The following is a 23,421-nucleotide window of genomic DNA, read 5'->3' on the forward strand; positions in this document are numbered from 1 at the left end:
CAGTGAGGGCTACATAGAGTAACCCTGTCTTGGGGGGGAAAAAAAAACACACAAAAACCCTGAGTACAAATTGTCAAAAACCAACTCACAGAAGAAACAGTTGGTAAGCAGGGGCCATTATGAATTTAGGATAAAGATATGATGAGTAGAATTCACAGGAATGACCAAGAGAGACAGGTCCTCCCCAGAGGACTCTCTCGGGACATCACATCATCTGTAGCACCTGCTAGCACTCTGCCTCCTCTGTTAATTAGCCTCTAGCTGCTTGTCTAGCCTATTTCTTCTCAACTTTATCATCTCTGAAGGGATTGTTCACTGCTGCGGATCATTCATTCCATCCATTTGTCCATTCACTGTCTTACATCCATGTTGGAGAAATGAAATGTGAGTCACCTCTGGGCCTTTTGGAGAAGATCGAGTGTGAAGGTGAAACTTGAACGTGCCTTTACTCATGAAAGTGCCCAGGGAAACAAAATCTAAATAATATGAGGACAAAGAAAGGGAAAATGTTTGCTTTTGGACCTTAGCTTTGGAAACTCAGTTTTGTCCCCTGGGGAATAGTACCCCTGGAATGTAGCTCCATTGCCAGTGGGACACTGTTGCAATTCAGTAGTGGTGAAGGAGATCTGATATCAGGTGTGAGGTATTTAAGATGAATTCATGTCTTACAGAGGTCAGTATTCCAGCATGAAAAATCCCAGATATTTTTATGAGGTCTCTGCAGCTTGCCAATAGAAACTAAGTAGTATAAAGGCACATTAACATAATTTTTAAAGTTTTTTTTTTGTAAAATATAAAATGTTCCATAATTCTGAAGTCCAAGAAGCTGCACACCTATGATCCCAGCACTTGGGAGGCAGAGGCAAAAGGATTTATAGTGTTTGAGGCTAGCCTGGGCTACATAGTGAAACCCTATCTCAAGAAATCCAGGCACGCACACACACATACTCTACATAACTCATTTGGGTAATCAAATCTGAACCTGAAATCATTTGGAGTCAAGACCTACCCAGAACAGATGTGGCTGTGTCTTCATTTATCTTATCTCTGTAAGGTAATTTTACTCTCAATTATTAGCATCTATTGATCTTGAGACACCAACTCAAAACCTGCTGTGGTATTCTCTAGTGTATTCCAAATGCTATATTGCTTGCTTTTATATTTGAAAAGTATGATGAGACAGATCCAGCTCCATGGATTTGGAAAGTGGGCTGTAGACCTTTACAGAGAACCAGTTCATCCCCTTCGAATAGGCTTTTCAGATGTGTGCTTTTGAACGGTAGGGTTCTAATGGAGCCGCTGTCATTTTGGGATGCAGTCCTTGGCTTTTAGACTTAGGTGTTTCTGATGTGTGATTTCTTCGGTTCTTTTCTTGTGGTTCTCTTGACTCAGTGCTGCTCGTTCCTCTGCTGATTCAAATATGGATGATATTTGTAAGCTGCTACGAAGTACTGGCTATTCCAGCCAGCCAGGAGCCAAAAGACCACCCAACTATCCCGAGAGCTATTTCCAGAGAGTGCCTATCAATGAGACTTTCATCAGCATGGTCATCGGACGCCTGAGATCTGATGACATTTACAACCAGGTAGGAGTCAGGGGGGCTGAAAAAAATGTGAAAGATGGGATTTATTTTCTTCCTTAGTTATTCCTTTTCTTTCTTCCCTCCAGTGGGTCAAAACAGCAGCTAGAAACTATTTGTAAAAGCTTTTAAATGGTACTACAAGGTCAAGGAATGGAAGCTATGAAGTTTGGGAGAATCAGGTTTTAGGGAAAAGATGGAATGTGAGCAGTTGGAAGGAAGGTGCATTTTTTTAAGTCATCCGTACAAGACACAGTTATTAAGAGTGCATGATGCGTTCATTCATGGGCTAGGTGCCAGGGGTTCTGGTCCCCACCCAGAGTGGACTTGTCACTTAGGAAGGAAGACACCCACCAGAGGTGTGCGTGTTAGCTTGGGGGAAACAAGTGTGCCATTGGAGCATGCAGCAGTGTGGCAGGATCGCAGCAGCTGACAAAGTGGAGCAGAAGCAGTCTAGACAGAGCTGGCAGCCTGAGCAGGCCTGGAAAGATCCTGCAGCATCTGAAAGGGAACGCCCATTCCTCACCAGTGTGCACACCATATGACAGACAGAGGGGATTGCTGTGCTCTGGCTTCTCTCCAGATTGTGGAACTTTCCCCAAGGGAGTTACCATTGGACTTCATTGTTCTGGAGGAAACATGAGTTCATGTATATTGCTATAAGGTAGGATGTCATTGCCACAGAGTAGACCTGCCCTGGGACAGCTCCCTTTGGTGGCCCAGTCCTTATTCATATTGAGTATGTTAAGTGTAGATAAGACTTTTTGATTCTTGGGTTCTTTTCTTAAAACATTCGGAATCATACATTATGTGCAGATGCAAGGACTTTATAGTATCTGTTGCCGTTTGCTGAGAATTGAGTCTAAATCAACCTCACAGAGGTTTGTTCACAGTCCATTTTCTCTGTTTCACATGACAACCCTGCAGAGTGGACATTATCTCCATGTTGCTATGGAGGAAGCTAAGACTTGGATGCCTTCAACAGCCGAACCACAATTTAAATTCAGATGTGCATGGAATCAGAGTCCATGCTATTTCCTCACATCTCTTCCCTCTCTTCTCCTCCCCTTATTGAAGGAGGGGTTAAGCTGTGTGTGTTCTGTGTGTCACCTCTCTCTGTCCTGAACCCCCCTATCCCTGGTTCTGACTGATAGATCAGATTCTCTTGGTTCTCGGTATTTGGAAAGAAGCCTGAAAAACAGTTTCTGCAAAGTTTCAAGTTTAGGGGACAGCCTCATCCACCAGATATAAGAAGAACAATCTAGAGAGAAAAGAGTTGAGCAGACACATCTGGAGAAAGACATGGGGCATTCTGTTTTACAGCCTCAGGCCCTTTCAAAGGACAGACACACAGACATGTACAGAAAATCTGGGATGGGGTGGTTGTGCATACTCTGAGCCACGCCAACTACCACACACAGTTTAGAACCTTAATACTTTTGTGTACAGGATGGAGGGGTTGGATCAGTGGTTCTCAGTCTATGGGTCATGACCCCTTTGAGGGTCAAATGACCCTTTCACAGTGGTCACCTAAGACCATTGGAAAACACAGATATTTACATCATGATTCATAACAGTAGCAAAATTACAGTTATGAAATGGCAACAAAATAATGTTATGGTTGGGGGTCACCACAACCTGAGGAACAGTGTTAAAGGGTCACAGCATCAGGAAGATTGAGAACCGCTGGATTAGATAGTCTCTGTAGGTAAGCAGCTTCAGAGAAGCTAGGAAGAAAGCTGTGGTTGCTAGATTTTGCATACACTGCCAACAGCTGTACTCCAGCCAGACGAAGGCTTGGCTGTCCTCAGCCTCATCTCGGGGTTTGCCGTTTCCATAGGTCCAAGGCACTGGGTCCTTGACCTGGCTGTACCCTCTCGGCAGTACACAGTCGCTCAGGGCTTCCTTGGCTCCCCACACACTGCCGGGCCACTTCCTTGCCTGCAGGATCCATGTGACCTTGCTGCATGTGTCCTTATGATAATTTCTCCCCTCCCTGCTCTTGGTAGTTCAAGCTGATAGGTGCTGTGTAGCCCAAAAGTATTACCTAATATGTAAGAGTGTAGATGCCTGGAGAGCACAGACATGGAGAACTCAGCAGAGGATAGTATTAAAAATCCCAGGCAGGGCCAGGCAGTAGTAGTGCATGCCTTTAATTCCAGCACTCAGGAGACAGAGCCAGGCAGATCTTTGTGAGTTCGAGACCAGCCTGGTGTACAAAGTGAGTTCCAGGATAAGTACCAAAGCTACACAAAGAAAGCCCGTCTTGAAAGAAAAAATCACAGGCAAGTGTTCCATTCTTATATGAGTTCTAGAAAGCAGTTGTTGAGCTGAGTTAAGAACCTCCATTGGGATGATGGCGGAGGTCAAATTTCCATGATTTGGTGAACAAATAGAAAGGGGTAAGAATCACAGTTTTATTTAGTTGCAGTCCATTAGTTCCAAGAGACAGTCTGTGTATGATAGGAAAGACAAATGGCAATGAGGTGGGGGTGCAGGGTTAAGACATTTTTGTAAGGAGAAAACAGAATTGCAGTAGAGTCAGGGCCTGAAAGGAAGGAATGTCGTGACCCGAGATGAGAGCAAAGAACGAAGTTCCACGGCTGCTTCCAGGGCCAGGGTCTGGAAGCTGGTGAGACTCTAGAAACTGCTGTTGGCTTCAGGCATGTGTCCGGGCTGTTGGCGGCACTGCCCTCTCTGGGTGTTGTGTTGCAGGTCTCTGCCTACCCGCTGCCAGAACATCGAAGCACTGCCCTGGCGAACCAAGCCGCCATGCTGTACGTGATTCTCTATTTTGAACCTTCCATTCTCCACACCCACCAAGCAAAAATGAGAGAGATCGTGGATAAGTACTTTCCGGATAATTGGGCAAGTATTCCTCCCCCTTTTGCAAATTTGTCACAGAGCTAACTTCCCAGGACCGAGTGTGGAATACAACAGTAGCCAAGGCTTAGGACACAGAGGCCGGGGGATCAGGAGCTCATTCCCAGCCACTTAGTGACTTCAAGGCCAGATTGGGGGGGGGGGGGATCTGGCAGGAGTTGGGGGAAGGGAGAACATAATCAAAGTATATTGTATGGAAAATTTTTAATTAAAAATTCTTTTAAACAGAGATAAGCAGAACCCTTCTATTCTTTCTTTTGCCTTTTAAATTTTTTCCCTTTTATTGTATACGTTTCCATGTGTAAAGGTCAGAGGAGAACTTGGGAATCACTTCCTTCTGCCATGTAGGCCCCAAGGATTGAACTCAGGTCCTTGAGCTTGTTAGCAGGCGCTTTCACCCCGAGCCACCTTTCCAGCACATTTTTTGGCCTTTAACGTAGAGGCTTTTTTATAGAAAAAAATCTATAAAAAATTGGACACACACACACACACACACACAAAAAAAAAAAACCCCACTGGAGCAGAAGTATTCTGTGTAGTAAGAATTATATGAATCATGACATGAAGAACTAACCAATTAGTAAAAAAAATTCTACACAAACACAGTAATATTTTCCTTCAAATAGATACTCTGAATGTAAAACCATATATTGAAATGTATCTTAATTTGACTATTGAGAATATAAGCCAGGACTGTTCATTCTTTCTGTTTTATGAATGAAGGTCAGCTATATGAACTTAAGGTCTTTTATGAACTTAAGCTAGCATAGTTCTCCTACCTTGTCAGATTTTGAATAGGAATTTCACTTTCACCTGTAATATGGTTGTGGTGAATCTAGAATGGTTTAGGTTACTGTAGCGGTGTGCTTACGCCATTTAAACTTTGTTTCACATAAAACTGTGAACACATCTCTTACATAGGAAATGTTCCCAGAGCAAAGAGTTTCCCAGGTGATACAGTGACTTGGGTCAGATTCTCAGCTTCCAGGTTTTGTTCCACTTCTCACGACTGAATCACAACTGCCGAGTCACACTGGCTGTTAAAAGACACTTGCAGTTCACTGGCAGTGTGAGAACAGCCAACATTAGGAGATGATGGTTACTCTTAACCTGTGGCTTGAACTCAGGAGCTTGGAGTTGAGCAACCAAAAGGAAAACTGGTTGTTTTGCCTTGTGTTGCCAAACTGAATCATTTTGACCATAGAGCTGTGGTCACAGCATCCTGAAATATACCACCTGAAAATGCACCTCCCACACGTGTGACCCAAGAGATTTTTAAAACAATACCAATAAAAACAACTTGTGAGAAATGATCAGACAAGAGAGAATGTTAAAGAAAATCATTAGTAGAGATAAGGAGATATCATATAAAATGCTTAAAATGGATAATCTACAGAGATGATTGACAGTTGTGAAGTTATATGTACCCAATAACACCCTCAAAATACATAAAACATGATTCTTGGAGTCACATGGGAAAATTTGACGAAACTAATAACAATGGAAAATTTTTTATGTATCTCTTCCAAACATAAATTGTTTCATAAATGTTACATGTGTGTTTGAAGAATATATATGAAAATTGATATGTAGTAGATCATAAAAGAATTCAACAAAGTAAAAAGGTTTATAGGCTATATTTTCTCACTATAATGCGATTATAACTAAGCATTAAAAAGATGTGTTTAAATGTTTGAGAAAAAGTGTATACCCACATGGCTTTTGTGTAAAGGGGCCATATTATAAATTAAAAACAAAAACCTAGAGTCGTGCATTATGAAAGTGCTACACAACAAGCTTTGTGGAAAATGGGTAAAACTGCACTTAAGAAATTATGACGCAGAATTTACTTTCTAAAAAGCAAGATTAAAAGATAATGAATGGGGCTGGAGCGATGACTCAGAGGTTAAGAGCATGAGTTTGATTCCCGGCACCCATATGACAGCTCACAACTGTCCATATCTGCAGTTCAGATCTAAAACCCTTTTGTGGCCTCAGTGGGCACCAGCACACAAATGATACACAGACATAAGTATAGAAAAGCATCTATATATGTAAAATAAAAATTAAAAATCACTTAATGTTGACACCAATAAGTTCGTTTGAAAGCTCTCAAGAGTCTTAAATGTGTGTGTGTGTGTCTGTGTGTGTGTGTGTCTGTGTGTGTGTGTGTCTGTGTGTGTTTGTGTGGTGCAGTGAGGCACTCACAAATGCCAGAGTTCAAGGGATCAAATTTAAATCACCAGGCCTGTGTGGCAAACGCCTTTTCTCACTGAGCCATCTAGCCATCCCCATCAGTGACTTTTAAGAGCATAAAAATAAGAAGCCGGGCAGTGGTGGCGCACGCCTTTTATCCCAGCACTTGGGAGGCAGAGGCAGGCGGATCTCTGTGAGTTCGAGGCCAGCCTGGGCTACCAAGTGAGTTCCAGGAAAGGTGCAAAGCTACACAAGAGAAACCCTGTCTCAAAAAAAACAAAAAAAAAAAACAAAAACAAAAACAAAGAAAAAGAAAAAGAAAAAGAAAACTGAGCTCGCATGATGGCGCCAGAGAAAGACCCTGTCTTAAAAAAAGAGAGACTGCTTTCTCTTCTTAGTCTCTGTTTGTCTCTTCTGTCGTTTTGGGTATTGTTTTGTTTTTCCATCTAGAAACCTAACATTCAGCAGTGTGGAAGGGTAAGGTTATTCCACTTACTTTACCATGAAAAGCAGACTTGTCTCTGCTTACTTGGAGAGCCCTAGGTTTTCACGAACATGAATTAAAACTTGAAAGAGAGGGCACTTTTGCCCACAGCTTTGCCTTTCCCTGCCCCTTTCCCTGCCGGAAGCCAGTGCTGGGCAAGTACTGAGTGGCTGTCTCTTCTTTCAGGTAATCAGCATTTATATGGGCATCACCGTTAATCTAGCCGATGCTTGGGAACCTTATAAAGCTGCAAAAACTGCCCTAAACAACACCCTTGACCTCTCCAACGTCAAAGAACAGGTAGGCTCGGGCTAGCCATGGGTACCCTAGGACATCCAGCCTGGCTTATAGGAAACAAGCTAGGTACACTTCCATGGAATCTGGAAAATATACTGCTGTACATCGTACTGCATGACCAGAAGCTGAAATGTGTACATAGAATTAATTGTAGGTTTTTAACCTGGGTGACAGGAAATAGAGACTGGGGCCCTAAAAAAGATTCAGTACCTAAGATGAGCAGTGTGACAGGGTCCCAGTTAACTTTGTCTCCTCTTATGTGAAGGCCATGTCCTCTGAACAGAGCTGGCTTGAAGCTTTTAGCAATAGGGCAAATGCTGAGATGAGTGATACTCTATTGTTGGAATTTAAGTCAACCCTTCTGGTGTGCTGACTGGTTCATTTAAGCACAAGACTCTATATATTCATTTCTGAGTTGTGTAGTTATATTCTTCTTTGGTAAAAGCACCAGGCAGGAGGAAATAGCTGAGGAGATAGAGGAATATAAATCTTTTATTCAAATGTGTACTTAATATTTCTGAATGGGTACGTTCTCCTGCTTGGCTATCAGGGTCACAGAGCTTCCACTGTAGGTAGAACAGTATTGGCTTCAAAACCTCTGTCATGTTTTATTCAAGTCAGTTGAGCTCCTTAAATAATGCACAGAACTATTTCAGTGTTGGCCTGTCTCCTAGAGGTGTATTAGGACAGTGGCATTCGATGTTTACTGATGTCAGAGCATTAAATTTTCATTATTCAAATTCTTTTCCAAATTTTCATTTTCTCATTGTGACATTTTAAGAAGCTATTTCAGAGCTTTAAGCCAGCTTGACTAGGTTAGTAAGGTTGAACCCTTACTGTAGTAAAATCAAGTGACCAGGATTCTAAAAGGTTGTTAGAAAAATCCTGACTTTCTGCTGAGATCTACTTCTTACTAAGCTTTAGAAACCTGGGGAAGTATCATCCTTTGGGTGTGGTGATCTCAGGACTGAAAAGACGGAAGCAGCACTGTTGGGAGATCAAGGCCAGTCTGCCAGCTCCAAACCAAAGTCTACTCTTCTGAGCATGTCTGCTCTCTTCTACACTTGTCAACCGCAGTGGGCAGCCTAGGCAGTGAGCCTCTGTTTTCATGTTTCTTTTCCATCCAAGTTAAGGGTTGAAGGGATCAAATCAACGTAAAGGCACACACCTTTAATCCCAGCAGTTGGGAGAAAGAGGCAGGCAGCTCTCTCTGAGTTCAAGGACTGCCTGGTCTATGTAGTGAGTTCCAGGACAGCCAAAGCTACATAGTGAGATCCTGTCTTCAAACAAACAGACAAACAGACCAAAAAGAAAAAGAAAAAGAAAAGAAAAGAAAGGGACCAGAGAGACCACCAGTCCAATTTGCCTTTAGACAAAGAAAGCAATATACAAAAGGGTAAACCCACCACTGTTTAATCACACCCCAAACTAGAGTTGAGTCTCAGAATTCTAAGTACAACATTCATTTTAAAATGTCATAAAACCAGTCTTGGTGGCACATGCCTTTAATCCCAGTACTTGGGAGGCAGAGGCAGGTGGATCTCTGAGTTCAAGGCCAGCCTGGTCTACAGAGAAAGTTCCAAGACAAGATACCTGTCTCAAAAGAAAAAAAAAGTCCAATAACTAGTTGCCCTTCGTGCCATACCTATAATCCACATGTTATCACCTCATGTACAAATGCAGCTCTTGAGGAGGGAGGTGGGGAGGGAGAGGTGAATGGGTGGATAGATAAAGGAATGGCTTGTACTTGTCAGAGGAGTCAACTGAATGTGATTCATTTTCAAGATAGCTATTCTTCCATCTAATTCCAGCTGGTTATTTTTTTTTATTATTTCAAAGGCGAGCAGATACGCTAGTGTCAGCGAAAAAGTGCACGCTCAGGTGCAGCAGTTTCTGAAAGAGGGTTACTTGAGGGAGGAGGTGCTTCTGGACAATATCCCCAGGCTGCTGAACTGCCTGAGAGACTGCAATGTCGCCATCCGCTGGCTGATGCTTCACACAGCCGACTCAGGTAATGCCCATAAGGAGAGGCACTTACCCTGCCTCACATTAAGCTCGCCAGAGAAGTAAGGTCAGCTTCAAGAGGAAGAGTAGTTAGCAGAGGGTGAGCCAGTACAGGAGATTCGTGACTGGTAGTGATTTTTGTGTCAACTTGGAGAGGTCATCGGCCCACCTGAGCAGATGTCATCTGGTAAGCACTGGTAGGTGGCTGGGAAATACGAGGACTTCAAGAAGCTTGTCACTGAGCACGCTGGGTAGGTCAGTTGTGAGCATACAAGGGATACTGCAGACCTGTGATAGACAGATGACGCCCCTCCCACCTTCTCCACAGCTGTCCATGCCCTCATCCCTAGAACCTCTCAGTCCATGTGGAAGAGTGAGGAGGACATTGCCAATCAGCGACCTTAGATTGTCCCAGGAGACCCTGTGTAATCAGAGAGAGCCTTAAATCAGAAGAGTGAGGCAGGCAGATCAGAAACAGGTGTGGCACCAGGCATATGACTTGACCAGCTTCTTAAATGTTTTTCTCATAAGCTGTTTTCCAGGTTTTTGCATGTTTTGCTTCTTAGTGTATAGGTCCATGTACACTTGACTTACCCACAGTATAAATTTAATCATCAAATTCACACACTTGTAAGACTTTCTGTTTTTGTCTATGTGCATGTGTCTGTGCGTGCTAGGTGCCAGATCCCTTGGCGCTAGAGTTTCAGTTTTGAGCTGTTTGATGTGGGTGCTGGGAAACAAACGTCCTCTAGAAGAAGAATTGCCCTGAGTGCTGAGCCATCTCTCCAGCCCCACTGACCTGCTTTTAATACACTGAGTTTCTCTTCTACACAAACTCTTTCTGATTTCAAGACTTTCCCCCACTGACACAGTTTATCACCTTCCCTGTCAAGTTCATGTCAACCACACAGACGCTCACTTGGGCCTGTCCCACCCTGTTACATAGGTGTTTGTATACATTTAATCAGTGGGAAATTCTTGCTCTTTCTAGCCTGTGACCCAAACAACAAACGTCTTCGTCAAATCAAGGACCAGATCCTGACAGACTCTAGGTACAATCCCAAGATCCTCTTCCAGTTGCTGTTGGATACTGCACAATTTGAGTTTATACTCAAAGAGGTAAAAACACCAAATGAATAACCTTAGTCTTTGGGCTTTCATTTTCTTTTGTTTAAAATATTTTTCAGACAAGATTATGATTTAGTTGTGTCTCTGACTCAAGCTACAGATTTTGTTTGTCTAGGCCTGTATTTTTATAGAAAAGTACAGAATTAAGCATGTAACAATTACTTCATGATGAAGGAAGTATACCAGGTTGTAGAGATTAGTCTAATGAGGAATATGGAAATTAATGAGAATCACTTATGAAAATACATGTGAAAACTGGGATTTGGGTCTGGGGTGACGACTCAGAGGTTAATGGCTTGCTGAGTGTCTTAGTTAGTGTTACTATTTTTATGATGGAACACCATGACCAAAGAAACTTAGGGAGGGAAGTTTGGCTTTATTTATTTGGCTTACACTTCCACACTGCTGTTCGTCATCAAAGGAAGTCAAGACAGGAACTCAAACAGGGCAGGCACCTGGAAGCATTAGCTGATGCAGAGGCCATGGAGGGTGCTGCTTGCTGGCTTGCTCCTCGTGACTTGCTCAGCCTGCTTTCTTATAGAACCCAGGACCAGCAGCACAAAGGTAGCACCAGCTGTGATGGGCTGAGCCCTCCCCCATCAATCACTAAGAAAATACCCTGCAGGCTTGCCTACAGCCTGATCTAGGGATGCATTTTCTTAATTGAGGTTCCTTCCTCTTAGGTGACTTTAGCTTCTGTCTAGTTGACAGAAAACTGTCCAGTATACTGAGTAAGCTTGAGGGCTAGAATTCGGATCCCGAGAACCCACTCACATGCCAAGTGGGTGTGGCAGCCCACCTGTAATAACAGCTTCCTGAGGCAAGATGGGATCCAAGAGCAAGCAGGCTAGTAAGACTCACCATACCTGCAAGCTCTTGATTTGATTGGCAGACCCTGCCTCAATGAATAAGATGAAAGAGTGATCTAGGAGGATTCTAATTGGAGCCTCCATGTACACGTTGACCCACATACATGCACAAATATGCATAAACATGGACATACACCCTACACACATGAAAAATGGGGGTGGTGGTGCTAAGATTTGTACTCTGAAGGAAAGGAACCATAGACACAGACATCCTGGGAACAGAAGCCAGAGCTTCTGATGAGCTTGGAGAGGATGTGCCATGACGGTAGACAAAGTAAGAGAACGTGCTGGAGAACATTTCAGAGAGGTGAACAATACAGCCCTGCTGTGTAAAACCATGTTTCAGTTAACGATCACATACACAACAGTGGTCCCTTAAGGATATATTATCTTGGGCTGCGTGTGGTGCTGCATGCTGTTAACTCCAATGAGAGCAGGCCTGGGCTGTCTGACTTACCAAGTCGACATTTCTAGTGAAGAGTCAGTTCTCTGGACTCTGGAAGTGTGTGAGCAGCTGCTTGTGCCAATTCACATGGAGAGGAAACAGGAGTGAGACCCAAGGGCGGTGTCCAAGAAGAAAGAGCTGGAAAGACAAAAGCAGATGGGTGGCAGCAGTGGCCTGGACTGTGACGCTGCAGCTTCCTCTTACTTTCTCTGATTCCTACATCATGCTCCAACTGACCTAGAACTCCTTCTCCGTCCTCCTGAGAAGTGCAATAATTAGACCTGTATTTCCTTTGATCTTTGTGAAATGGTGAATTTCCTAACTTAGTGGCTGGGCATGCAGCACATGCTTCACAGCCAAGTTCAGTCCTGAGAACCCAGGGTAAAGAGAGAGAACCAATTCCAGAAAGCTGCCCACATGTTCCATAGCACATGTGCCCACGCTCACACATACATCATCTCTGTCTACATGTAACATAGCATGTGTGCCCACGCTCACACATACATCATCTCTGTCTACATGTAACATAGCACGTGTGCCCTTGCTCACACATACAATAAGTAAAATTTGGTTTAAACAAATGAATGCAGTGGCCATACTCCATCCCCAGTTCTGTCTTCAGATAGGAAACCTGACCCACTCAGCCTGTGTGGCTTTGCCCTGGTCACGACACTGCTTTATCCCAGGCACTCAGAACGACAGGGTAGATTCCATAAGCCTCAGTGTTCCTCATCCTTTTACATGTCATTTACTGGTCAAGTGTCCTCTCTGGATGACTAAGCCTCTTCCTCCACAGACCCCACAGTGTCACCCACCCTGATTCTCTCTCTGCACATGGAGCCTCCTTGAATTGTTCCCCTTCTCAGTTTCATTATGATGCTGATCAGTGCAGATTCTCTTAAGAGGAAGATTAGTATTCGTGCATATTTCTCTCATAAGAGGACAGTGTAAACATCCTGTACTTGTGTGATAAAGCATGTCCTTTGATTAGATATCAGTACGGTTTTAGTTTTATTTCCAGGGGAGAGAAAAACAGCCCCAAGTTACATTTTCTTCTCTGGCCAACTCTGCATAGGCTTACATTTCATGGAGAGAATTCATAAACAGAATTGCCATCTAATGTGGCAAGAAGGAACTTACGTCAGCCATTTAGTTCATTACCGTGTCCTCCAGCAAGATAATACTCAACACTTCTGTGACTAAATTAGAATTATGGAAATTGTTCTCTAGAAAAAGCCATAGAACAGTGGTCACAAATTTAATTATATATTCAAGTGCTGATTCCCAAGCCTATCCTCAAGACCTTCAGAATTGAATCTTCAGGGCTTGGGAAACTTTTCAAGCCCTCTGGGTTGTGCTTATGTGCAAGTAGCCTGGGATGCCTGTCTGGCTTCCCCTTTCAGGTTTTATGATGTAGTAATGTTAAGAGTTGGTGTCAGGGTCAATGGTAATTTCGTGTGTGTGTGTGTGTGTGTGTGTGTGTGTGTGTGTGAGAGAGAGAGAGAGAGAGAGAGAGAGAGAGAGAGAGAGAGAGAGAGAGAGAGAGAGAGAGAGAGAGAGACCAGCGTTGATGTTGGGTGCCTTCTTAGGTCACTTGCAATTTATTTGTAGAGCATGGTTATCTTAGTTAGGGTTTCTATTGCTGTGAAAAGACACCATGACCACGGTAATTTTTTGTTTGTTTGTTTGTTTTTCGAGACAGGGTTTCTCTGTGTAACAGACCTGACTGTCCCGGATCTCACTCTGTAGACCAGGCTGGCCTCAAACTCACAGAGATCCGCCTGCCTCTGCCTCCTGAGTGCTGGGACTAAAGATGCCCAGCTGAGTTCTACGTCTTGATTCACAGGCAGCAGAAAGTAAACTGTCCACCACAGTGGATATAGCTTGAGCATAGGAGACCTCAAAGCCCGCCTCCTCAGTGACACACTTCTTCCAACAAGACCACACCTACTCTAACAAGGCCACGCCTCCTAATCGTGCCATTCCCTCTGGGGCCATTTCCTATCAATCCACAATGGTCTCTTACCAAACCTACAACTCAGCAGTTTCAGCTAGTCTAGCTAGCTGATTTTCCCTGTGGGATCCCCTGTCTCTGCCTCTACACCTGCCTGGATTTTGTATGAGTTCTGGGGATCTGAACTCTGGTCCTTACTTGTACCACAAACACCTTATCCACTGAGCCACATCTCCAGCCCTCTGTCGCATATTTTTTTTAAAGTAAATTGGGATTCATTGAGGATCACTTTGTAAACTGTCTGATCGGAATCTTCTCTTACGTAATAAATCTATCTTGTCCACAGATGTTCAAGCAAATGCTTTCAGAGAAACAATCCAAATGGGAGCATTACAAGAAGGAGGGCTCCGAACGGATGACTGAGCTTGCTGATGTCTTCTCAGGGGTGAAGCCACTAACCCGAGTGGAGAAAAATGGTAATGCTGACGAGGAGTTAGGGTGTGTTTGAGATACGTGTTTGTATTATTAAAGCCTTAGAAAATGGCTGTTACTTCCTCCCACTGCTGTCAGAAAATACTTGGCAAAACAAACCTCAGGAAGGGAGGGTTGATTTTGGCTCATGGTTTGAGGGCACAGCCCATCACGGCAGAGGAGGTGCAGAGGCAGGGGTGTGCGGCAGCTCTTACATTGCATCTGAGGTCAGGAAGAGGGGAGGGGGAAGCGCTGGTGCTCAGCTCACTCCCATTTTATTAAGTCTGGGATCTCAGCCGATGGCACGGTGCTGCCCACCGTCAGAGTGGGTCGTCCCTCCTCAGCTAATCTCTGGAAAGGCCCCCACAGACATGCCCAGGGTGTCTCCTAGGTGGTTCTAAACCCAGTCAAGTGGATGGCCAAGATTACCATCACTCCAGCCGATTTAAGGAGTCCTGGTCTCATCATGGTGTACTCTGTCCCGATGGCAGGACTCACAGCAATCTACAGTTTAGTCTGTGCTGCTTCTAGCTGGTTCTCTCTTAGGCAACCACCACATCTGCTCTAGACTTCATGCTTTGTATCTTGTCTTTAAAAAAATGAACCAGGGGTTCCTATAACTGGTTCAGTGCTAGAGTTGAGAGACATATTTTACCCCACCCCAATATTAGATAAAACTCATCACTGTGTTTATTTGCAACTGGGGGAAGCAAATGAAGGCCAAAGAGCTCTTGTGATCTTGTAGAAGTACATGTCACCTGAGGTTATTAATAACTACTGACCTAGATCCTAAGATTATTATCTTCTAATCTTGGTAAGTTGTCTTAGTTAGGGTTTCTTTTGCTCTAAAGATACACCATGACCATGGCAACTCTTATAAAGGAAAACACTTAATTGGGGTGGCTTACAGTTTCAGAGGTTTAGTTCATTATTGTCATGGTACGACATGGTGACATGCAGGCAGACATGATGCTGGAGAAGAAGCTGAGATTCCTACATCTTCACCTGCAGGCAACAGGAAGTGGTCTGTCTCGCTGGGTGTGGCTTGAGCATAGGAGACCTCAAAGCCCACCCCCACAGTGACACACTTCCTCCAACAAGGCCACACCTCCCACTGGTGCCGCTCCCTTTGGGGGCCATTTCTTTTCCAGCCACCACAGTTGTTTTCCAGAGCACCTACACATCTAGTGGGGGCCGTGGGCTGTTCTTTAATGATTGTGATCCTAGTTCTTTTAGGAAATCTTACCTATAGAAAAACTGTCACATCTTGCCATATTCTTTAAGATAAGAACCTCATAAATTTTCACCCAGAGTTGGGAGAGTTGTCTGAGCAGTTAAGAGCACTTGCTCTTATTGTAGAGGACCCAGTCGCGGTTCCCAGCACCCCCATGGCAGCTCACAAGTGCTTGTAACTCCAGTTCCTCACAAGTTCCTGTAACTCCAGAGGACCTAATGCCCTCTTCTGGCATCTGCAGGCACTGCACACATGTAACACATGTACATACATGTAGGCAAACACATACAATTTAAATAAATGAATTGTTTTTCAAATCTCTCTTGAAAGACCACTCTGACCACTGGTTATCAGTACAAATGGCACCCCTTAAACTGTTCAAAATTCCACAACTCTGCTCGTACCTCAGTTCTGACATGTTGGTCTCCACCTTGCCCAGAAGTCTCTGCTCATGTCTGTCCTTCACCTTGATAGATAGCCCTCATTTCTGACAACCCAAATCTTTATCCATCGTCACTTCTCCAGAAAACTCCTCAGTAACTCCGTGTCCTGTCCAGCAGTCGGTACCCTTCTGACCCCTCCCTGCCCATGAGCACCTTAGCACTTACCTTTGCAGCGTAAGTATGTTCCTTTAATCCTTTAGTGGTCTGCGTCATAGACTGAGCTAGCTGTTCATACAGAAAATTTAATCTGTTCTGCCAGGGTATGTGCCCTCTACACTGGTGGTGGTGGTGGTGGTTGGAGAATTCTTGGGAGTGATGTTAAGCACATGGTAAAAGTAATGAGAACTGCATTTGTAAAAGATGAATTAAATTCAAAGCTACAGGACTTCTGGGTTTCAATATGCTTTCCTTGTTTCTGTATTAACAGAAAATCTTCAAGCTTGGTTCAGAGAGATCTCAAAACAAATACTGTCACTAAATTATGATGATTCTACTGCTGCAGGCAGAAAGACCGTGCAACTGATACAAGCTCTGGAGGAGGTAAGTGTTGCAGAACATTTGTTTAACTATGTGAAGATGTGTTGCGTTTGTTTAACTATGTAAAGGTGTATTGCATTTGTTTATGTTGTGGAATATTTGTTTAATGATGTAAGGATGTGTTGTATTTGTTTAATGATGTAAAGATGTGTTGCTGTTTTACCTTGTCTGCCTAAGGCACCTGATTGGTCTAATAAAAAACCAATAGCAAGGGAGGAGGTATAAGTGGGACTTCCTGTCAGGGAGAGTAAGGAGGAGGAGGAATTGAGGCTGGGGGAAGAAGAAAGAAAAATGCCAGGGAGTCTCCAGGGGCCAGACAGACAGACACAGAGGAAGCAGGAAAGTAGGACATACAGAATGAAAGAAAGGTAAAAAGCCCCGAGTTAAAATGTAGATGAAGAGAAACAGGTTACATTAAGTTAAAAGAGATACTGGGATAAGCCAAAACTAAGGCTGAACATGCATAATTGCTAGTAAGTCTCTGTGTTTTTATTTGGGAGCTGGTTTGCAGCCCAAAGAAAATTCCAGCTATAGGTAAGAAAGTCTTTTTCAGCCACAGTGCTTGGGCTGGAGAGTTGGCTCAGCAGGTAGGAAGGTATGATGCTCTTTCAGAGGACACAGGTTCAGTTCCCAGCACCCATGTCAGGCAGCTCACAACCTCCTGTAACTCCAGCTCCAGGGAATGACACCCCTGGTCTCCATGGGGACCTGCACTTATGTATATGCTCACACATGTATATGCTCACACATGGACACACGCAGACACATGCACACACACACACACACACACTTAAAAATAATTTTTAAACTCTCGAAACTATGTCTTAGGTCAGAAGTTACCCCTTATAGCCCACCTAATGCTTTGCTCATAAGAATATATCTAAGAGGCTATTTCATCAGAAGCAACCCCTCTAGTGTTGTATTCGGTGTCCTAAAATTAGGCTGATAACTGACTGGTCAGCTGAGTTGAGCTGTAGCAACAATTGTGAATCTGAACTTGAATAAATATGTGGTTTTAGAAGCAGAATTATGAAAATAATCCAGAACTATTGGGGAGATTGTTATAAGGTATAAAAACAAAATTGTACATCTGGGTCTTCTTTTAGGTATGTAAAATGTTGTGTGCCTTTGGGAGAAAAATATTTGAAGTAAATATACAAAAAAATAAAAGCAATTAGTTACACAATGATAATATTCTTGTAAATAGTCTACTTTATTTTCTGAAATGTTTCATGTTTTTTATATACTCAAAAATGACTGTAAGTGGACTAGACTGTGACTCTAGCTTGCCATTTATTTGTCTGTTTATGTAGGTTTAAAATAAATAATCGGGTCAGAACACTACCTCAGACTCCATTATTTAAAGCATCAGCTATACTCTATCCATTAGTATAGTTAATATTTTCTACTTGACAAACTTCCTTACAGATTATTTCTATTTCTTTGAGATTATTCTGATAGTCACTATAAATAGCAACTTCATCTAACACCTCTAGTTAGCTCAGAGCATCTCACACCAGAATAACTACAAATGAGTACTTGTTTGGGGATTTCCTAGTCTATAGCACCACTATAAACAGCTTTATAAGCCTCAGTTTATTTCCTTGCCATATGTATTTTGGCATAGGGCCCAGGCCTCTTGAATGACACATGAAAATGTGAGGACTTCGGGAAACCTCAAGAACACGGTGGTGCACTGTGCCAGCACATTGGTTGTGCTGTGACTCACTGTGGGCTTAGTAGTGTGGGCATCCTTGGGAAGAAGATGGCTTTCCAGGATGTGTGTATTTCTTCTAAAATGGAGGATGAGCATGCTGGCTTGTCAGGTTGTCTGTACACAGGATGGGAGCAGGGGAGAGTTTTCTAATCCTAGATACTTGTGTATTTACCTTAGAGATTTCTGAAGCTTAATTTGAAATGAAAAATTTGGTCAAGAAATTGTTGAGGAGTGGTCAACTTTTTCTTTGAGGTATTCAAGGAAAGGGCTGTACCAAAGAATTCTTTTCATGAAATGGACTTGTGTAACACAGGTTCAGGAGTTTCACCAGTTGGAATCAAATCTGCAAGTTTGCCAGTTTCTCGCTGACACCCGCAAGTTTCTCCATCAAATGATCAGAACCATCAACATTAAGGAGGAAGTCCTGATCACAATGCAGATCGTTGGGGACCTTTCGTTTGCCTGGCAGTTAATTGACAGGTAACATGGACACACTGATGTTTACCCTTGATGAAGGCCACAAGTCCATCTGCTTACCATGTGTCCCTCTTTACAGTTTCACATCCATTATGCAAGAAAGCATAAGGGTAAACCCATCCATGGTTACCAAACTCAGAGCCACATTCCTAAAGGTAAGCAGGGAATGGAAGTCCATCCGCTGGCAGAGGAAAGAGTCGGCTTTCGCTCTACCGTCATTGGTCACCATAGGATGCTATCCCCTTATGCACTAAACCTTTATGAAATGGTTCATAAACATCTGTGAAAATGCTCTAGGTCCTCCAGTATCCAACATTCACCCAAGGTTTAGTTCTTTATGTAAAAATGAACATCCATGTCATGAGTATGAAAATTTGCTTTCATCTTTAATATAAATGGTAAAGTAGTATGTATTTTTTAAAGTAAATCAGTGACTTGTTATCAGTAAATGATCTGTACGCCCTCGTTATGACCTGTGTCCTGGGGCCACATGACAGTTTCATGGATGAAAAGGAGTCATGAATGCAGAGAGTCAGTGGAATAGCATCTCTCCAGTCAGGGTGCATCAGAGTTACCACAGCAGCTTCTCCACCTCATTGCTAAGTCGGTCTGTGGTGGGCCTGACAATTGACATGTCTCCCAAGTTCCCAGCTGCTGCCGGTGGTCAGTGTGAGAGACACTACCACAGTTAATAGATGGCTGCGGGGTTGGTTGTTTTCTTTTGTTTTTTATTTTTTTTTTTTATTTATTTTATTTTATTTTTTTTTTTTTTTTTTTGGTTTTTCGAGACAGGGTTTCTCTGTGTAGCTTTGTGCCTTTCCTGGAACTCACTTGGTAGTCCAGGCTGGCCTCGAACTCACAGAGATCCGCCTGGCTCTGCCTCCCGAGTGCTGGGATTAAAGGCGTGCGCCACCACCGCCCGGCTTCTTTTGTTTTTTAATGTGTTGTCGGAAACTGTTTGAGGCATTGATGAGGCTTGCTGGTTGTTTCCCTCTCTTGGGTGAAGCACCAATATTGCATTGTAAATTCCACTTCGGGAAAGAGATTTCTAGGGCATTTATGAAGCAAGAAGCAAATGTGCATTGTTTCCCTGCAGCTCGCCTCTGCCCTGGATCTTCCCCTGCTGCGCATTAATCAGGCAAACAGCCCTGACCTCCTCAGCGTGTCTCAGTATTACTCGGGAGAATTGGTGTCGTACGTGAGAAAGGTAGGAAGTGCCTCGCTGTATCTCGGTGACGTAACGAACAGCACCCTTCTGGTGTTTCATTTCCTCCGGGTGTCTTTCCAGAAATTTCCAAAAATGAACACGTTCTTGCTGCAGCCTTAGACATGCCAGTGTGACTTTGCTTTCTAAGGAAGTCACACTGGTTTTCACACACTCTCTGCCTCAGAGTGGCAGAAGCTGAGGAACAGAGGTGACGTCTGTCTCCTCTTCGTAGTCAGAGCTGGCTGCTCAGTGGCAGAGCACAACTCACATTCCCTCACCAGAACCTAGTCCAAGTCTTCGTGAGAATGTTGGTCCTTGCTCCAGTCGTGACGGGTCAAGGACCCAGGCATGTCTGACTTCAGAGTCAGTCCATGTCACACATGGCCGAGAACTTCCTGAAGTTACTGACAGCGTGAGCATTGGCCTTTTAAAATCTGTAACAGGAGCGTGATAAATCATCCTGAGCACTTCTAGGATTAACTTCATGTTCTCTGGGCTGTTGACGGCAAGAAGAAGTGAGCTTGGGCTTCCTAGCAATTATTTATTTTGTTTTGTTTTTGTTTTGAGATAGCTTACTGTGTAGCACTGGCCGGCCTGGAATTTTCTATGTAGACCAGGATGGCCTTGAACTCACAAAAGGTTTTCCTGCCTATGCCTCCATGGTGCTTAGATTAAAGGCATGCACCACATGTCCAGTGCCTTTATTACAGTTTTAAAGATAGTTCTTTTAAATTTCCCAGCACCTCTCTTGATGAGCAAACTGCCATCCTACACACTGGTTGATACCCTTCTTGCTGTCATCTTCATTATTTATCAGCTAAAAAAAATAGTACAGATACTCAGTTGTATTTCTTCCTTATCTTTTCATCAAAGGTTTTGCAGATCATTCCAGAAAGCATGTTCACATCTCTTCTGAAGATCATAAAGCTTCAGACCCATGACATCATTGAAGTGCCTACCCGCCTGGACAAGGACAAGCTGAGGGACTATGCTCAGCTCGGCCCACGATATGAGGTGCCGCATTCCTTTGGCTTCTGTCTTTCGATGTTTACAACCCAAACCGTGTGGCTCCTGGCACATCCCAGTGACCAGCAGTCACTGGTGACCGTGTTCTCACACGCTCATCGACAACGTGGTTTGCAGTCTTTAGTGTCCTCACACCGTGACTCTGGAGATGTTGCTGAGTGTCCCTGAGAGCCTTTTCACCCCCGGGTTCTCTAGAGATGGAGCTCTTTCTCTTGAACATTCTGGCATTCTCCTTGTTCTTCCTGTGCTTCACAACCTTCTCACGTCCATGCTCCTTCTTTGTGTTTTCGATACTCAACTTAGGATTACATCTCAATAAACCCATCATAAGTTGAAAACATTGTAAGTGAAAATGCGTGTACTACAATCAGGCCGCTGGGTAGTACAGCTCATCGTGAGGCCAGCCCTGAAGTTTAGACCCGAGAAACAGAACCCAGAGAAGGGAAGTGCCGTTGAAGGACGAAGAACTGCTGACAGGGACCGTCCCCAGCATATCTAACAGCAGTCTTTCCTTGGACCACAGGGCCTCCCTTCCATCCCGGGAGCATGCGCACCGGTGTCCTTTACACAGCCACACAGCCATTTCCTGTAGCCTTTGCCCACTGCAGGATTATCGGCCAGTTGCTTAGCCTTGCATGGAAGTGAAGGTCCTCTCCTGTAAAGTGCTTCATCTCCCTATCTCCCCCTTCTCTCTGTTAAAGGTTGCCAAACTCACTCACGCCATCTCCATCTTTACTGAGGGCATCTTGATGATGAAAACGACCCTGGTGGGCATCATTAAGGTAACAGTCATGCTGCTGCTCGGTGTGACCTGTGATTGAACAGGAAGGAATGTGGCTGTCCTGTTGTGCTGCTCAGAAACTGTGTTTTTGCTCATTTGTTGATGGAGAGAGAACATTATAATCCTGATCATTCATGATTAAAGGCAAGCATATGACATAGAATTTCTTGTCACTCTCTCTGCTGGCTGGACACAAAGACACTTTACATACAGTGAAATGATTAAGATGTGAAGCAATTAAAAATTGTTCGTATATGCCATCTTTGTAATGTTATAAAATTACCACAAAACTTACTAAGATGAGAGAGTCCTGTGGAGGCGACAGGATTAATAATTCAGTCCACCCCTAGAAAAATGAAATAGGAGCAGAAATTTTAAACTCTAACCTTTAGAAATAAGGTGGGAAAATGCTGCACTGCCGACTCTCCTAGCCATCTGCTGTTTTCCTGACTTGTTTTCTCTGACTGCACTGAACGCCTGTGGTTTGCACTTAGGTGGATCCCAAGCAATTGCTGGAAGATGGAATAAGGAAGGAGCTAGTTAAGCGAGTTGCTTTCGCCCTCCACAGAGGATTGATATTCAACCCTCGAGCCAAGGTACAGTGCCCAGAAGGGATCTATCACTCAGCCCACAGTGTGCCCTGGAACACCTACCAAGATAGGCTCTTCTCTCTCCTGCATTTCCAGTGTGTGATTTGTGGTACCAACAACTGATACGCTTTTTGATCCTTCTATAATTCACTCATAAGAAAATCCCCTGTAAAACCGATTCTCCCCCTGCAGTCCTGTGTTTAAGAACTGAACTGATGGTACTCATGACTCAGAGTTACCTACTGTCAGAGAGCTTGTTTACCATAAAGCAGGTAGAAACCATCAAGATGGGTTTTTTAAGTTTGCATTATCTATTTAAAAGTATGATAATTTTCCTCAAGAGAAAAATGAAACCCTGAGAGATGGCTCAGAGGTTAAGAGCATTGACTGCTCTTCCAGAGGTCCTGAGTTCAATTCCCAGCAACCACATGGTGGCTCACAACCATCTGTAATGAGATCTGGTGCCCTCTTCTGGCCTGCAGACATGTGTGCAGGCAGAATACTGTATACATAATAAATAAATAAGTAAATCTTTAAAAAAAAAAAGAAATGAAACCCTGAAATTTTTACATAAGATATGTTTCACTGAAGGTGGAGTGGAGAGAGCATCTTGGCCCTTTTGGACAGAGGAATGGAAGAGGTAGGAAGCGACTGGTGGATGCTCCCTGCTTCTCTGATCATTCAGGATCTTACCCCGATATTTGACTCCCAATTTTTTATTGATGAAGATTAATTAGATTAACACTTCATCTGGCGTTCAACTTGTGGGGCATGAATTCATGAGATGGTCGCTGCAAAGCCACGAACACCTGCCGGAGTCCCTGCCCCCCTGGCTCGCTTTTCCACTCTTTCTCCGAGCCCTCTGAGTGAGTCTGGGACTTTCCTGTTGCAGCCTCTCTACAACAGTCTCCAACTGCCACCCAAACTCCACAGGACCCAAACTCCAGAGGCACCTGGGTTCCAGTGCCACTGCACTTACCAGCCCATGAGCCCATGACCGGCTGGCTCTGCCTTCAGGCAGCTCCCGCCATACATGCTTCTTCTGCACGGTCCCCTGTGCCTGTTTTTCAGACAGCTGGCTCCCTCTCCCCATGGGTTG

At 43.8% G+C, this 23,421-nt stretch overlaps 1 protein-coding gene across 2 annotated transcripts in view; it reads left to right on the forward strand.

Annotated features, from left to right (window-relative positions):
* Washc5 (WASH complex subunit 5) overlaps nucleotides 1-23,421 on the forward strand; it is a 52,466-nt gene that overhangs the window by 10,374 nt on the left and 18,671 nt on the right. For both annotated transcript variants that reach the window (XM_006990657.4, XM_042265496.2), the window contains 13 exons: nucleotides 1,393-1,585; nucleotides 4,295-4,447; nucleotides 7,329-7,442; nucleotides 9,279-9,450; nucleotides 10,435-10,562; nucleotides 14,186-14,315; nucleotides 16,415-16,527; nucleotides 18,555-18,721; nucleotides 18,798-18,873; nucleotides 19,815-19,925; nucleotides 20,799-20,939; nucleotides 21,653-21,733; nucleotides 22,227-22,328. In XM_006990657.4, coding sequence (XP_006990719.1) covers nucleotides 1,393-1,585; nucleotides 4,295-4,447; nucleotides 7,329-7,442; nucleotides 9,279-9,450; nucleotides 10,435-10,562; nucleotides 14,186-14,315; nucleotides 16,415-16,527; nucleotides 18,555-18,721; nucleotides 18,798-18,873; nucleotides 19,815-19,925; nucleotides 20,799-20,939; nucleotides 21,653-21,733; nucleotides 22,227-22,328 — 1,681 coding nt within the window. The remainder of the gene's footprint in view (nucleotides 1-1,392; nucleotides 1,586-4,294; nucleotides 4,448-7,328; nucleotides 7,443-9,278; nucleotides 9,451-10,434; nucleotides 10,563-14,185; nucleotides 14,316-16,414; nucleotides 16,528-18,554; nucleotides 18,722-18,797; nucleotides 18,874-19,814; nucleotides 19,926-20,798; nucleotides 20,940-21,652; nucleotides 21,734-22,226; nucleotides 22,329-23,421) is intronic.

The sequence above is a fragment of the Peromyscus maniculatus genome, chromosome 20 (genome assembly GCF_049852395.1).
Source record: "Peromyscus maniculatus bairdii isolate BWxNUB_F1_BW_parent chromosome 20, HU_Pman_BW_mat_3.1, whole genome shotgun sequence".
NCBI lineage: Eukaryota > Metazoa > Chordata > Mammalia > Rodentia > Cricetidae > Peromyscus > Peromyscus maniculatus.